The sequence below is a fragment of the Mesoplodon mirus genome, assembly GCF_964341445.2.
Source record: "Mesoplodon mirus genome assembly, chromosome: 6".
NCBI classification, from domain to species: domain Eukaryota; kingdom Metazoa; phylum Chordata; class Mammalia; order Artiodactyla; family Ziphiidae; genus Mesoplodon; species Mesoplodon mirus.
In genome coordinates, this window is record NC_138982.1 from 99,019,457 (window position 1) to 99,036,588 (window position 17,132).

General features: G+C 37.0%; 1 protein-coding gene across 12 annotated transcripts in view; it reads left to right on the top strand.

Annotated features, from left to right (window-relative positions):
* The window catches only part of ABI3BP (ABI family member 3 binding protein), a 252,995-nt gene that overhangs the window by 123,256 nt on the left and 112,607 nt on the right, over positions 1 to 17,132 (top strand). For 10 of the 12 annotated variants that reach the window (XM_082624917.1, XM_082624921.1, XM_082624922.1 and 7 more), the window contains exons 10-15: positions 42 to 119; positions 1,967 to 2,041; positions 2,789 to 2,863; positions 3,713 to 3,784; positions 4,275 to 4,349; positions 16,228 to 16,293. In XM_082624917.1, the coding sequence (XP_082481043.1) occupies positions 42 to 119; positions 1,967 to 2,041; positions 2,789 to 2,863; positions 3,713 to 3,784; positions 4,275 to 4,349; positions 16,228 to 16,293 (441 nt within the window). The remainder of the gene's footprint in view (positions 1 to 41; positions 120 to 1,966; positions 2,042 to 2,788; positions 2,864 to 3,712; positions 3,785 to 4,274; positions 4,350 to 16,227; positions 16,294 to 17,132) is intronic. The other 2 variants (XM_082624919.1, XM_082624920.1) reach the window with 2 other exon arrangements.

Consider the following 17,132-nt stretch of genomic DNA (forward strand, 5'->3'; position numbering starts at 1 on the left):
TGAGGAAGTGAGATAAGTTGTTTGTTTTCTGAATTTTTTAGCTAAGAATGAAACCTTGGCACTGCCTGCTGAATCTAAAACACCAGAGGTAGAAAAAATCCCAGCACAGCCCGTAACAGGTAATGAGATCCCTACGTTATTAACTTTGAGAAAATAAATAATATGTTTTTTCAAATAGTAACTGATTGAAAAGCCTGTATTTTTTTTTTTCAGTGAAGAGCCAGTAGGAAATTCATTTTGATCATAAGCACACAACAGTAGGAGATTCTGGGTCTTTAATGTTTGGAAAAACAGCAGATGCAAATGAACCATTGAATTCTGTAACTGATATGTAATATGGAAGCTGTATTTTTCACTTTAAGTGAAAGTTGTTACTGCAACTTTCTGAAATATTTTTATACTAAGATGTAATACCATGGTTTGGGTGCTTTCCTTTTATAAGAAGACACGAGAGCATTTTTTCACTTCTTCACTTTCACAAGTGATTGGTTTAGCAAAATGCCATTATCCCTCATAAATCCATAGTTTAATATCTATGAAAATACCTTGGAATCATTTAGTAACAATGTCTCTTGAAGATTAACAATGCTTGTGTAGAAAATACCTAATAGTTCAGTAAAAATCCTTTAAAGAATAAACGCAGTATGCATTTTCCCCAGTTTATCAACCATTACTAAAAAACATTCAGCATGTCTTATGTGAATGAACTGCCCAAGTCCAGCCCACTGGGGACATGTTATTCTCTGAACTACAGAGTTTTTGCCAGAGCAATACCACTTCTTCCAGAGATCTGTGAAACAAATATCTGGCAAGAATTCCTCCAAATCTACATTTAGCAAAGTAATTCCAATCTAAAGTGAATTTTTTAACCCATAAAATTGCCATAAATTGAAATATCAGTGATATTTACCTTGTACTAAACTCTTGGACTCCTAACTAGTCCAGAGAAAAGAAAGATTGGTGGGGAAATAAAATGGCTTGATTTCAAGAAACCTATTCAAGTAGAAATATTTCTGACAGAGTAAGAAGTACTTGGTCCTACCTAAAGGTGATAAATGGACCTTCCATCCCCCACCTTCATGGGAGTTGGAGCAAGGGTAGGCTCTGATGCTGGAATAAGCTATTTGAATGAAATTCCTAGGTAGTTTTCTGATTTCAGTATAATTAGCCAATACCAAGAAAAGCATTCCCAACTACACTTCTTCTCTTGGCATAGTATCTGATGGGAGAGTCAACAGAGTTCTTAGCTCTCTGCCAAACCTTCCTCAGGATTTTCCATTTCAGAAACACTTAGGCAAACACCGTAATTCATTATTCAGTGGCACTGTGTTTATTTCATATCCTTACCCTACAAAATTCTGGAATTGTGTAGCTCACAATTCATTCCAGATCTCGGTGATCCTGGTTCTTATTCCTCAAAAACTATTTACCTGAAGGTCATCTTTACCTTTGATCTAGCACTTGAAACAACCCTGTGACTGAGCATTTGAATCCTCATAATTTCAACCCAGTTCCAAGCTTTGCATGTTGACTACAGTTTGGAAGAGAGAAGTCTTAAAATTGTAATAGTTCTAAATAAATCTTTTTGACCTGGGTCATTATGTTATCTGCCCATATATTAACTTGTTTAATAAATATTTATCATGTGCTTGCTTACTATATCCCAGACTTTGTGCTAAGAAAAAAGGACAGACCCAAAATTATGATTAAACTGATAAATGCTTCCATGGGGGTCAATTCCACGTGCTTTTTGGAACACACGGAAAGTGGACAAACCCAGAAAGGAAGGGTTGGGAGGAGGTGTCAGTTCAGACACAAGCCAGGGAGCCCTTAACATAATTAACTTGAAAAGAATTAGTCCGTGTAAGTGTCAGTTCTAATTCTAAAAGGCAACAAAAGTGCCTTATGGTCTTGACTTGTTTCATCATTTTATCTTAATTTTAAAGTCGTCTTTTTTACCTTCCAGTGACTCCTGAATCAGTTCCAAGAACCACTAAACCCACTGTGTCTAGTGCATTAGACATTTCAGAAACAATACCGGGTAATTCTAAGAACTTTTTTTCTTAAAAAAAAAAAAAAAAAAAAGAACCTCCCAACCCTCATACAAAAGTAACCCCAATGCCTTGGCTTCCCATCCTCCCCACTTTCTTTCCTACCTTACTGGCAGTAGTTCATCTTCTATTTCTCAGACCAATTCCATTAAAGAGTTAACGACATACCTTGATCCTGATGACTAATATTCTAGGCAGCTCTAGATGCTATATGCTAACTGTACACCCTTTTTACCAGTCTCTTGGGAGGTATAGAAAAACAGAATGCCAGCCTTTTAACCTACAAAGCTTGGAGGAGTGAGAGTCTTGACTATGTCTGTGCTTTCCATTTCAGTTGGCTTTTCCAAGTCTTGTGTGTACTAAACTTAAGGAGAATCCCCCAAAGTGTCATGCCTTCTACTAAGAATTTTATGTCATGCAAGTTAGCTGCTTCTTGGCCCAAGAGAATCTAACCTGCTTTATTCTCTTCTCCAAAAAAAAAAAAAAAAAGGAGCAGCATGTACATATTTTGTTCTGTACTTGTGATATTGATCTTCCATGCCACACCATGGCCATTTGAACATATACCTTCAAATTATAACTATGTAAAACATTTCCAGGGAAAGCCAGCTATTTCCATGAAAGGCATCAGCTGCCCAATGCACCCTCTGTTATGAGCATGCCTCACATGACATGGTTAAGCCACAATGTCAAATCCCAACTCAGGGAGTTTCTAACTGAATTCTTCTTTATTGCAGTTCTCAGGGGAAGGACCCCCGAAACACTGCAAACTATTTTAATACCTAGGTTTGAATTGCCACTGAGCACTCTAGGTAAAAATTATTAAACACTGCAGCTTATTATTACCTTGGAAATATTATGCATGCTTGAAAGAAGTCCTTAGGCTAATTCATTCAAACTTATCTCCTCACAGAAAAGAAGGGACACATGGCTTATAGAACAATAAACTCTCCAATACCAAGCCCTTAAATGTTATAAATTCTTTATTTTATAATCTAGTATCCTAAAGAGTCTTTCTCTATGACAAATCCTTTGGTAATTTTTCTTGGGGGTAGTCATATTTTGATATTATATTTGATTCTTTTAATTCAACATTATTTTGTCACTGAATAAATTATTTTCTATATTTTTCCTAAATATCTTTCTACTCAACTGTTTATCTTGAAAGAGAAGATATATTTATGATATTTCTGCAGACTGCTTCTTAGAATTCTTAGAATTTACGTGCAATATCAAAAAAGTTGTTGGGGGAGCTTAAATATAAAGTCATGTAGTTACTGAAATTCTATTTTTAAAAACTATTGGACAGACATTTTCTAGTTCATATGTGTTTGGTGCTTGACTTGAGTTTAAACTTAATATATCTGAGAACACACATACGCATAGCTGAAGAAATTAGGACACTAGTTTAATAAGGGTGAAAAAAAGAACCCAAACTCCTCAAATGCAGTGGCTTCATTATACAAAATAGAAAAAGAAGCTGTCTTATATTATCCATCATTGAAACACAGGAGTAAGAAATATATACTAGTAACAGTCCCTTACCTTACCTGAGTAATTTGCATTTGTGTGTTTGTTTTTTGTTTTTGAAGCTTGAGATTTTAAAAACCTTTTCTCTTACTCCCACTTCAAGCCATAACATTTCTTGTGTTTCATTGCAGCTCCGAAAATTCTTCCAGAATTTCCTCAGGCAAAAACACCCTTCCCTTTTGAGAAACCTGGGGGCACCTTGGGTAATAACAGCACCTTAAATCTGGTGTTACGACATGGGTGGTGATTGCTTAATTCTGTAGAACACGTTTACTGGATCTTATCTATGCAAACCTCAATGAACTGCTGAATTCAGTCAACTCAGCCAAACAAGTGGTTGATTTGGTTTAAAAAAAAAAAGCCAAAAATAACTATTTCTCTGATTGGATTTTCTACAAATTTAGTAACAATTATCAATCTATTAATTCCATATATAGCCCATTTAGTTAGTTTTCTATCCTCAAAAAGGTGAGAGTATGACACCAAACTCTAGTCTCCTTCTGATCTCTACTCAAATGCTCTCTAAATGGGTGTATATTGATTTCTTCTTCATATGTGATGATGTTTAATTGGATCAGTATGTGTTTTTTATTTCAGGCTACTGGTAGCCACTTAACCACACCAGCAACCTATTTCTGTCTCTTTATCCTTTCAAAAAAATTCTCAGTGAATTCCATTTCTTTTTTGCTGTAGCTTCAAGTCAAAAGCCATGGATTGTGCCTACAAGTAAAATATCTGAAGATTCCAAAATTCTGCTGCCTCAAACTGGTAATTGCATTCTTTTTTTAAAAAATAGATTGGAGCAACAGTATGGAATAACTTCTCGTTTTTATTTTTATAGGTTGTTTAGTTGATTATCCATATACTTTGTAGTAAATGGTAAAGTTATCATCCATTCTTGATGCTTAGATGAATTTCATTTTTTTCAATACAAAAGCAAAATGCGTTTGCATTTGTTTTAAAGATCTGTGTTTTAATGTCTGGATATACAGTTAGAAGTCTGGCTAGAAGATGAACTGTGAATTGGCTCATTGAATTTCTAGAGATCTCTTTAGTGACATGAGAGCAGTAACAAAAATAAGAATCCCATCATGATCTGATTTAAGAGTATGAATTTAATATTTCCCTTGCAGTTAGATATTTGCCTCTTTTTCAGTAAAATATCCAATGAACATTTGAGAGTTTACTTTGTGCAAGATATTATTACTGAAATAATAAAATATGTAAATATTACTGAAATAATAAAATATGTAAACATAAAATATGTCCTAAAATATGTAAACATATTGTGATATAGAGGAAAGACCACAGGTCTTGGCATTAATACTGGACCTTGGTTCCAGTTCTGGCTTTACTACCAACCACATATTTTAGCTATTTTTCTCTACTTTCCTGGATCCTGGTTTGCTCTTTTGTAAACTATAGCAATTGGCTTTTTCTCCCGAGAATTCTTGTGTTCCAACACTAAAATTGATTGAGTGAAATAGCTTCCTTTTTAAAAAATAGATTTTTCTCAATTAAAGAGTTTTTGCATGTACGTCTTTTATTTGATGTCTAGTGGTCAACTAAAGAAAATATTCAGCATGTGAGAATTATAAGAAAACCTCACAAACCATTTTGTGTGATTACTTCTATGATTTTTGTTTTACTTATTTGTATTTTAATTTTGTGAACCTTCTAGTGGTGATTTTTTTGAGTACATATAATTAGTGTATAATGTAGTTAGAAGTTCATGTAATGATGTTAAACACACCCCCATTCTGTGGTATTCTCCAGAAAGGAGTCCCGCACAGGACTGGTTTGAGAAAGGATGAGAATGAGCCTACAGACACATAGATCTTAGTCAAATGATCCTTTCTCTGGTGAGTGTAATTGATTCAGATCTTAGCAAAAGATACAAGGATGGCATCAAATGAAGTAAGCATGTCTGTTACAGTCCCCCCTAGTTTACTCATGTGAGAAAACACTTATAAGTTGGTTATAGTTGTCAGCCAATACAGAGAAGCCTTAAATTGGGTCTTTCTAAGCCTTGATTCCCCAAGTCACTGAGCCTGAAATTCTAGTGCCATTACTCAATGTGGGTGCAAGAACACCTTCAGAATTCAGGTCACCTGAGTCTAAAATCCAGGCTCTGGGTGGAGTTTCATACTGAGCCTCTAGTTCTGTTAACACAGAGGCACAGCTGCACTGCAGACTGTGGAACAATGCTAGTCTGTGGGCGTGTGTGACGGTTTATCTGCTGCACTGTGGCCCAGCTGGCCTGACCCCCATGTCCTTTACAAGTATCACATCTTCCAAACCAAAGACTGTTGGGGCCCACTGAGTTAGTAGAACACTTAGGTCCCTTTTATCTCTCAGCTTCTGGGCTATAAACACAGGGCATATAAGGTCTTCCTGGTTTCTCTTGAGCAGCCTCTAGATTTTTGGTGTTTATGATTATTTAAGAGCAAACTGACCAAAACCTCCAGGAAACCACTTATGAAATTTCAATGCCTAGGATATGAATTATATATAAGCCTGAATTGAAGCAAGTTCTGGGGGGTAGGGAAAATATGTTTGCAGGTGAATGTTGTAGAGTTACAAAGAGACGAAGATAGATGAGATTGGACATCCCAGTAAAAGAAAGGTTCCTTTTGCCTTAATTACAGCAAAGGAATATTCTGGTTTTGCCGGGTGGAGTATGAATAGTTGCTAATGCTGCAGGAAGCAGTTTCATTATTCAGCTGCTTCCCTCCTGCTAGGGCCACCTTAGGCTGCCAGAGAACTTCCAAAAACTGTCGACTGCCAGCCATCTCTAGATGAAGTGTGTGGGCCTGTCATGGGCTGTAACAGTTCAGTAGGTATGATTGCAGTCATAAGCATCAGCCACAGAAACTTCCTAGCCTGCCGTTACTACACTGAATTGTTATGACTGGGCTACTTGGTATGATGTTTGGAGAGAGAGCATTGGCATCACCAGGGAGCTTGTTAGAAAGGCAGAATCTTGGGCTCTACTTCAAATCTGTTGAATCAGGATCTGCTTTTTAACAAGATCTCCAGGTGATTTGTATGAGCATTAAAGTTTAAGAAGCACTGCCTTATCACTGTAGTCTGTAATACTTTACATGGTACAGATAAGAAGCATCGAATGTGGTCAGTTATAGGACAGGAGGCCTGAAATCAATGTAAAATTGGTTTCTTAAAGTGGGCGCTTAAGTGTTTCTTGTTTCTGCTAGTATTTTTAACACTTCCATCTACCTCTTGTATACATGTTCTGTGGCATCTTCCTAATGTGATAAATTTCTAATTAAAATTTATCAAATGTGTTACTTGTGATTTAAAGAGTTGGTATATTCACACAACCCTTTTATTCATTTCAGCCTTTGTTTCTCAATTGATTTTGTGTGAATTTACACAGGCACTAAGTTTCTATTTCCTATTTAGTTTCAGCATATATGATTATTGTATTTTCTAGTTACTCACATGGCTTCCTAATGCAATTATTTGAGAATTAAGAAGAGAGAGAGGCAGAGATAGTACTTGAATGCCAGTCCATAAAATCATCGGTCTCGTTTTTAGTTGTTACATCTTTTGAAGAAATTATATATTTCAGCTGGTATTAATGACATTATTATAGCAAAATGAACATATTTTGTTTTCTCTGTTGGCATGCGATGCATCTATATTTACTATGTCAATTACCTTCAGCCAAAGACTACCAGGAACACACCTGTATTTGAACAAAGTTAGGTTTATTTACTTTTTGTCACAATGGAGAATGCAGACCATGAGGAACTGTGGATCTGTTAGTAAGAGGATGTTATGGGATTTAGTCTTGTGTTAGGTGATTCTGGGGAGTGTTTAAGGAAGCGAAGCTTTGCTCTGAATTGGATGCTGTCTGAAAATGGGAATAATCTGTGACAGAATATCTTAAGAATTCTTAACTAGAAGGCGAGAAAAGAGGAGTAAGACTAAAGCTGTGATTGGTAAAGATATTAGCCAGAATATGAGGACAGTAATTTTTGTGCTCATGCGTTTGTGTCCCACACAGTTACAGAATGGTCTTGTTTTTGTCTTGGTCCATCTTTGTCACCAAGTGAACTTGTGTGATGTTGATGTTCTTTTCAATTGTCGATGTTCCGTAGGTGAACACAACAGCCTAGCTGTGAGTGCCTGGCCGGCACCTGAATACCAGGGGCTGCTTGTTTCTTTATCAACCATTAAACATGGTTTATCAGTACCTTTTGTAAAACTCATTTTCCTTCAATGTTTACTAGATTTGTTTTCCACATTTACTTCATACTCTGTATCAAATAATCAGAACGCATGCTCTTAAAAAGATGTCTGTATTACTTTTGTCAATAAAAAGCTATGTGGCAATTCTAACTTGCATGTCGAATATTGAAATCATTTCAGTAGTTTAGGGCTGCATTTTGTGATCTCATTATTTGGAATTGTACTTTCTTTAAACCTTCTCTAAAGTATGTTCAAGTAGGATTGACTGATTTTGCTTTCCTTAGCAAATCCACCCTTTCTTAAAGTACAGAAAGGAAATTATAAAAATCTGCTCTTTAACTATATGCCAGAATGTAAACTTATTTATAAATTCTATATCAAAAGAAAGTTGGCCATATTTTAGAAATACTTACGTGCTTATAACAATCATTCAGAAAAGTCAATCTTTCTGATGATGCAATAGAATTGGTCTTATGTTCTGCTGGAAGGTAGCCAGTAGAACATGGTTGGAGAAGGAGAATAGAAATCAATGTTTTGTTTCTGGCTTGCTAATGCTATCAGTGTTAAGCATCCTTAATTTACTTGGTCATCCCCTTAAAAGATCATCATTTAGTACCAGGAGGGATTTGAACCTTAATCAAATAAAAAAATGATTTCTTCATATAACCCAAGATGATGCAGTGCGTTTATTTGCATCCTTAGAAAACTCTCCAGCCTGTTCTTCCCCTAGCATGCCCAGACAAACTGACTTTTCCCTCTAATTGTACAGTAACTTATTACTAAGATGACAGTTCCTTCTGGCATAATTATTTCCCCTTGAGCAATAAACAATTATCTTTAGAGACTTCCCTTGGCAGAACTGAGGATGGTCTGTCTCAGTCTTTTCATTAGAATCCACTTTGGGAGCTCCCTTTAGGAGTTCATTACTTATTATTTTGCAGTGTTTCATTCTTTCAGTACTTTGTAGAACTTTAATAAATTGCTATATGCACTTAAGCTCTATAAATTATTTAAAGCCTTGAAAACTGAAGTGATCAGCATGCCTAAGGAGTGGTATACTGGTTGGAAAGTTTCAGCCACAAGTGGTTTGCTCACAGTGGTTGAACTCTACATTTGGACCTTATTGTCTTCCTATGAGGTGTTGATTAGCATAGATCTGGCCCACCGGACTGAATTAAGCCCTAGAGAGGAGAAAAAATAGGAATAAATGGTGGTGTTGCCAGTCAGAATGGCCATCATCAAAAAATCTAGAAACAATAAATGCTGGAGAGGGTGTGGAAAAAAGGGAACACTCTTGCACTGCTGGTGGGAATGTGAATTGGTACAGCCGCTATGGAGAACGGTATGGAGGTTCCTTAAAAAACTACAAATAGACCTACCATATGACCCAGCAATCCCACTACTGGGCATATACCCTGAGAAAACCATAATTCAAAAAGAGACATGTACCAAAATGTTCATAGCAGCCTTATTTACAATAGCCCGGAGATGGAAACAACCTAAGTGTCCATCATCGGATGAATGGATAAAGAAGATGTGGCACATATATACAATGGAATATTACTCAGCCATAAAAAGAAATGAAATTGAGCTATTTGTAATGAGGTGGATAGACCTAGAGTCTGTCATACAGAGTGAAGTAAGTCAGAAAGAGAAAGACAAATACTGTATGCTAACACATATATATGGAATTTAAGAAGAAAAAAAAAAAGTCATGAAGAACATAGGGGTAAGACAGGAATAAAGACACAGACCTACTAGAGAATGGACTTGAGGATATGGGGAGGGGGAACGGTAAGCTGTGACAAAGTGAAAGAGCGGCATGGACATATATACACTACCAAACGTGAGGTAGATAGCTAGTGGGAAGCAGCCGCATAGCACAGGGAGATCAGCTCGGTACTTTGTGACCGCCTGGAGGGGTGGGATAGGGAGGGTGGGAGGGAGACGCAAAAGGGAGGGGATATGGAAACATATGTATATGTATAACTGATTAAATTTGTTATAAAGCAAAAAAATAAAATAAAATAAAACTTAAAAAAAAAATAAAAAAAAAATAAAATCATGGCTTAATATTTGAAAAAAAAAATGGTGGTGTTGATGCTTTGAGATCAGGAAAATAGAATTTAAGTATACCAGATGGTTTACAGATTTACAGTGGCCTCTTAGAAATTTACAGCCACAACCTTTGGTTTTGCTTCATGAGGATTTTCTTGCAGGCAATATATTCACAAATTTCACGGCCAACCAGAAAGGTATTTTATTTTTCCATGAAATGAAGAGAGCTTTATGTACTTATTTAAATGGTACTGAGAACTCTGTGTGTGGTGTTTATAAGTGCTTTTCTCATCCAGCTACTTATTGATGGTCCTGTTGTATTTTCCCTTTGTGTCTTTATATGTGTGTTTAGGATTCTATTTCCATGGCAAGGTGTGGCCACACAAGCATATGGCAGGTAATTGTGTAGTAGAGGGAGAGATTTGTGTGCACACATATGTGTGTTATAAAATAATTAAAGGATCTGTTCATTTATTCTCATCTATCCTTACTAAGAGCATAAACTACCCAACTGTCAAACTCATTGTTATTTGTTCATTGTAATGGAAATCTTGCCGATTAATTCCATTGAGTCTTCCCATGTACAAGGCTCTGGGGTAAACCTTGAAGTCCATAAAGACCATGACAGGCACAATTTCTATCCTAATGAGGTCACGAGGCCTTTCACCTAAGAATTTATGTTTTAAAAGGAGTCTTTATACATATGCAGTCGAATATTATTCAACCATAAAAAAAAGATGGAATAATGCCATTGTAGCAACATAGATGAACCTAGAGATTATCATACTAAGTGGAGTAAATCAGACACGGAAAGACAAATATCATATGATACTACTTATATAAGGACTCTAAAAAATGATACAAATGAACTTATTTACAGAACAGAAACGGACTTACAGACATAGAAAACAAACTTACGGTTAACAAAGGGGAAAGGGGGTGAGGAGGGATAAATTAGGAGTTTGGGATTAGCAGATAGAAACTACTATATATAAAAGAGTTAAACAACAAGGTCCTACTGTATAGCACAGGGAACTATATTCAATATCTTGTAATAAACTATAAGGGAGGGTGGGAGGGAGATGCAAGAGGGAGGAGATATGGGAACATATGTATATGTATAGCTGATTCACTTTGTTATAAAGCAGAAACTAACACACCATTGTAAAGCAATTATACTCCAATAAAGATGTTTAAAAAAAACAAACTAGGGCTTCCCTGGTGGCGCAGTGGTTGAGAGTCTGCCTGCCGATGGAGGGGACACGGGTTCATGCCCTGGTCCGGGAAGATCCCACATGCGGTGGAGCAGCTGGGCCCGTGAACCATGGCTGCTGAGCCTGTGCCTCTGGAGCCTGTGCTCTGCAACAGGAGAGGCCACAACAGAGAGAGGCCCGCGTACCGCAAAAAAAAAAAAAAAACAAACCTATAAGGGAAAAGAATCTGAAAAAATACATATATATGTATATACATATATATGTATATATATATATATCTGAATTACTTTGCTATATACCAGAAGCTAACACATTTTAAATCAACTATATGTCAATAAAAAAATAATAAATTTAGAAACAGTCCAACAAAAAACTCTTTCACATAGTTCTTAATATTCATGGAATTTGAATAAGATAAATTGAAGAATTCTTGATCATTGTAAAGGCCTTGTCTGTGTGCCATCATATGTTTCCAGAGCAATATCAAAGTATTTTTATTATGGAATTTGCATCTAATCAGTTTTTTTAAAGTAAAAATAAAATGTACAACCAAACATAATTTAGCAATGTAGTTTTAGGAAGTTATAAACAAATGAGAAAATTGTAGTGTGGCTTATTTCATATTATTTTTTTCTCTGAAAAATATAAAAATAAAATTTAGTTATCATGATTATAAGCCATTACTGTTTTTTGAAAGAAACTAAAATTGCTTTTTATAGCCTTTGAATTGAACTGCGTATTTTACTAGCCTTAGACTTCTCCTACAAATTTTGGTCCCATTTATATTCTGTGAATGCGAGACTTAATGACAAATGGCTGGAGAATGTCACCCACTAAAGTAAACTTTGGTGACAGAAGATGTTTGCCTCTAAACAATAATGCATGATGGCATGTAGAGTCTAAAAAATAGAAGGGTTTACCCCTCTTAGCTATTTATCAATTTTATAGCTGGAAAAGCCCTTTAAAAACCAGGGATACCTAAGCATTTCCTGTGTTTCTTTCTGGTATAAAAAGAAGTATATTTACAAGAGTTTTGTGGGAGTTTTTGTTTGGGTTTTTTTTAAATTTTATTTATTTTTTTATACAGCAGGTTTTTATTAGTTATCCATTTTATACATGTTGGTGTATATAGGTCAATCCCAATCTCCCAATTCATCACACCACCACCCCTCCCCCCACCACTTTCCCCCCTTGGTGTCCATACGTTTGTTCTCTGCATCTGTGTCTCAATTTCGGCCCTGCAAACCAACATCTGTACCATTTTTCTAGGTTCCACATATATGCATTAATATACGATATTTGTTTTTCTCTTTCTGACTTACTTCACTCTGCATGACAGTCTCTAGATCCATCCACATCTCTACAAATGACCCAATTTTGTTCCTTTTTATGGCTGAGTAATATTCCATTGTATATATGTACCACATCTTCTTTATCCATTCATCTGTCGAAGGGCATTTAGGTTGCTTCCATGTCCTGGCTATTGTAAATAGAGCTGCAATGAACATTGGGGTGCATGTGTCTTTTTGAATTATGGTTTTCTCTGGATATAAGCCCAGTAGTGGGATTGCTGGGTCATATGGTAATTCTATTCTTAGTTTTTTAAGGAAACTCCATACTGTTCTCCATAGTGGCTGTATCAATTTACATTCCCACTAACAGTGCAAGAGTGTTCCCTTTTCTCCACACCCTCTCCAGCCTTTGTTGTTTGTAGATTTTCTGATGATGCCCATTCTAGCTGGTGTGAGGTGATACCTCATTGTAGTTTTGATTTGCATTTCTCTAACAATTAGTGGCATTGAGCAGCTTTTCATGTGCTTCTTGGCCATCTGTATGTCTTCTTTGGAGAAATGTCTATTTAGGTCTTCTGCCCATTTTTGGATTGGGTTATTTGTTTTTTTAATATTGAACTGCATGAGCTGTTTATATATTTTGGAGATAATCCTTTGTCTCTTGATTCATTTGCAAATATTTTCTCCCATTCTGAGGGTTGTCTTTTCATCTTGTTTGTAGTTCCCTCTGCTGTGCAAAAGCTTTGAAGTTTCATTAGGTCCCATTTGTTTATTTTTGTTTTTATTTCCCTTACTCTAGAAGGTGGATCAAAAAAGATCTTGCTGTGGGCTTCCCTGGTGGCTCAGTTGTTGGGAGTCCGCCTGCCGATGCAGGGGACGCGGGTTCATGCCCCGGTCCAGGAGGATCCCGCATGCCGCGGAGCGGCTGGGCCCGTGAGCCATGGCCACTGGGCCTGTGCGTCCGGAGCCTGTGCTCCACAGCGAGAGAGGCCACAGCAGTGAGAGGCCCGCATACTGCAAAAAAACAAAAAACAAAAAAAAAAACCCAAAAAAGATCTTGCTGTGATTTATGTCAAAGAGTGTTTTCCTCTAAGATTTTTATAGTGTCTGGTCTTACATTTAGGCCTCTAATCCATTGTGAGTTTATTTTTATGTATGGTGTTAAGGAGTGTTCTAATTTCATTCTTTTACATGTAGCTGTCCAGTTCTCCCATCACCACTTATTGAAGAGACTGTCTTTTCTCCATTGTATATCCTTGCCTCCTTTGTCATAGATTAGTTGACCATATGTCCGTGGGTTTATCTCTGGGCTTTCTATCCTGTTCCATTGATCTATATTTCTGTTTTTGTGCCCGTACCATATTGTCTTGATTACTGTAGCTTTGTAGTTTAGTCTGAAGTTTGGGAGCCTGATTCCTTCAGCTCTGTTTTTTTCCCTCAAGACTGCTTTGGCTATTCGGGGTCTTTTGTGTTTCCATACAGATTGTGAAATTTTTGTTCTAATTCTGTGAAAAATGCCATTGGTAGTTTGACAGGGATTGCATTGAATCTGTAGATTGCTTTGGGTAGTATAGTCATTTTCACAATATTGATTCTTCCAATCCAAGAACATGGTACGTCTTTCCATCTGTTTGTATCAAGAGTTTTGTAAAGAAGTCAAGAGTGGTTGATTTTTGGAGAACTCCAGTTTCCGCCCTGTTCTATCCTCTTACATCCATTACTTCAGAGTCAAAAACTCTTGTTTAACCCATGAAATGAGGTAGTAGTGTGCTTCTCAGAGCTGCCCAAACAACATAAAACTTCCAGCAAGTGGTGTTTTTGTGTTTTTAGCACTCAGCTATCAGAAACTCCAGAAATAGAAATATCAGGGACCAAACCTACTGGCAAACATGTGATTTTAATCTTAATTATATTTGAGAAAATGTTTGGAAGTAAGAGGTCCTTGACAGTTGGGAAATTTCAGATGTGAGTCACAGTTGCCAGAGGATGATGGAAGGAGGGCTTCTTTCCCCAGGACAGTGTCTTCTGGGAATAACTTGAGGGAAGATGGAGGCCTGGCTTGGAACCTCCAGGATGGAAGGGCCTTGTTAATATGGAAAAGAAGTAGAAAGAGGGTGAATAAATATCATCTCTTAGAATAGAGTACAAGAATATAAGAAAGTTGGTCCAATGTCACTAGATGGAAGGGAAATTTGGGAGTTAGGATAACATAAAGACAGTATGGTGTTTTTCAAAAGCAACAATATAAAATATAAATAAGTCAGCTATTAATTGACAATTTCTTACCTAGTACAAGAGGTTTAAATACAAGTTGTTAAATTTTCCTGATTTGTCTAGTAGTTAGAGGGAGCTGACTTTGCTGGATCCATGATTTGAAATTGGCTTAAAGTGAACCTAAGATCAGCAGCTGCCAACATTTTTGTCCTTTAAAAAAATGAGTCATTCTTATCTAACCCTTTAAAACTGTAGCTAGACTAAAGAAAACTTTACATTGTCAGGTAATAAATTTATTCTTGGGATATTTGCATATTTTAACTCATAATATTCTTTCTGTTTTTGAAGATTTTGCAAAGCAGTAGATTCACCTTCACAAACTGAAATATATTTCCTGCCTCTTTTGTATGCAGTGCAATATAATTACCCTCTCTGCATATCAGACTGTGTTGCATGGTCTGATCTTAGCTTCCCTACAGCTTCAACTAGCAACGGTTCAGTATCATTACATTGTCACTAAATTACAAGTAACCCCAATGTGTAAATTTTCCCATGAGCTCCTGCCTTTATCATTTATTTCTGTACAGCCACTTTCAATGGGCAAGGGAAGTGACACCTGCCTCCTGACAGTTCATGCTTCCTTCCTCTATACCTCTCGTTACCATGGTGATGGCTCTTAGTACAGAAATGGGAACTTTCTAATTTTGATGCTGTTTTTGCTTGCAAATTCAATTCTTAAGTGAACGTGAAAATTATCCCTACATTAAAATCAACCTGTATTTTTAAGGTCACCCTACTTTTCTTTATGTAGAATATAAAACTTATCTTTAAACCCACCTAGATTATAGATGGGCTCTTGGCTCCGTGGAGGAATGTAGAAAGCTGCCTCTAGGTAAAATGACAGGAAGGATGGTACAGGAGGAAGGGGCTGGTCTTAACTCTGCCATTCCTGGCCCTGCAAATGGAATGGGAAATATGTCGAATTTGACAGTCCCAGTGCGTGACCACTAGCAAATGTCCTCTCCTCAGTGAATCTCAATTTTATCATCTAGAAAATGGAGATACTACCCCATTGTCTATAACATGGGGCTAATGTCTACCTCACCTATTTCTCAGGGATATTAAGAGAGTTAAATAAGTTGATATATGAGAAAACGCTGTGCAAACTATAAAGTGCTGTGCAACCTGCAAAGTGCTGTGCAAACTGTAAAGTACTATCCAGACATCATGATGGTAACTTTTACTAAGTATAAAGACCAAGCTGTCGTCTTTGTGCAAATTACCTCAGTGTGACTGCTGTTTCCTTCTTTGGAAATCTCAAATTGCCATCTGATTTCATTTGTGTTTGTACTCTTTGAAGCTGTTTGATTTACAGCTGGCACGACTTCCTTGTAAATAGCACTATGCTCACATCACCCTAGGGGTCAGTGTCAGGGCTCACTGCATAAAGGCCTTTAGTTCAGGGCAAGAAGGACTAGAGGCAAGTCTATTAGTGATTGCTTACACGTTGCTGACATGACCAGTAGCCCACAGCCAAAGCTCACTAACACCTACATGAAAATGTCCTCTTTCAGCCAGCATTAAAATATGTCATGAAATCTTTTAAAATTAAAATTAACATCTTCTTTTTTGTTTTACCTTTTCTTTTAAAAGCCACTTATGATGTTTTCTCAAGCCCTACAACATCAGATGAGCCTGAAATATCAGAGCCCCACACAGGTACACCCAGCCTCTCAATTCTTTTTTTGGATGCCAGGTATTCTGACAATACTGCACCTAGTTCTCCCTTTCATTTTTTCAGAATGAAAAGGTGCGCTCTCTAGAGCTCCACAGGAGAGACATGACAATCTGTGTCAGGGAGATGAATTCTACCCACCTCTCCCACTGAATGATTATTTCTTCACATCCATCAGTAAATAAACTCTGCCACATGTGGGAGATGCAGATAGATTAGGTTGCCACTGAGGCACAGTAAAAATAATGGCCTATCTCTCTGTTGTTCAGAGTCATTCTAAAAAGCTTTTAGATTCTTAGTTTTCCCTGGTGTAGTAGTTCTCCAGTGGGGGTGATTTTGCTCCCTTCCCCCTGAGGAAACATTCGGCCATAGCTAGATATACTTTTGGTATCCTGGGAAGGTATTACTGACATCTAGTGGGTAGAGGCCAGGGATGCTGCTAAACCCCTGCAATGCACAGGACAGCTCCCACACTAAAGAGTCATCCAGTCCTAAAGGGCAATAGTGCCAAGGTGAGAAATCCGTCTCTAGAGCAATCATGTCACTCATTTGTCTATAGAAGTTCAGCTGGGTCTAACCTTTGGCATTCACTTACTGATCTATCTACAGTGAGTTTAATTCAGTCCAATAGTTCCTTCTAGCAAGTATTTATTGAGCACTTACTAAACTAGGTACTGCAGGAGATTCAAAGTAAATAATACTGGTCTCTGCCACACAAAGACGTATGTCTGGTATTTGTGTGTGTGTGTGTAGCCTTATCTTAGCTCTATTGGTGCCATGATAAATAAAGGCAAATAATTTTAAACAGCAGCAGAAAATTTTA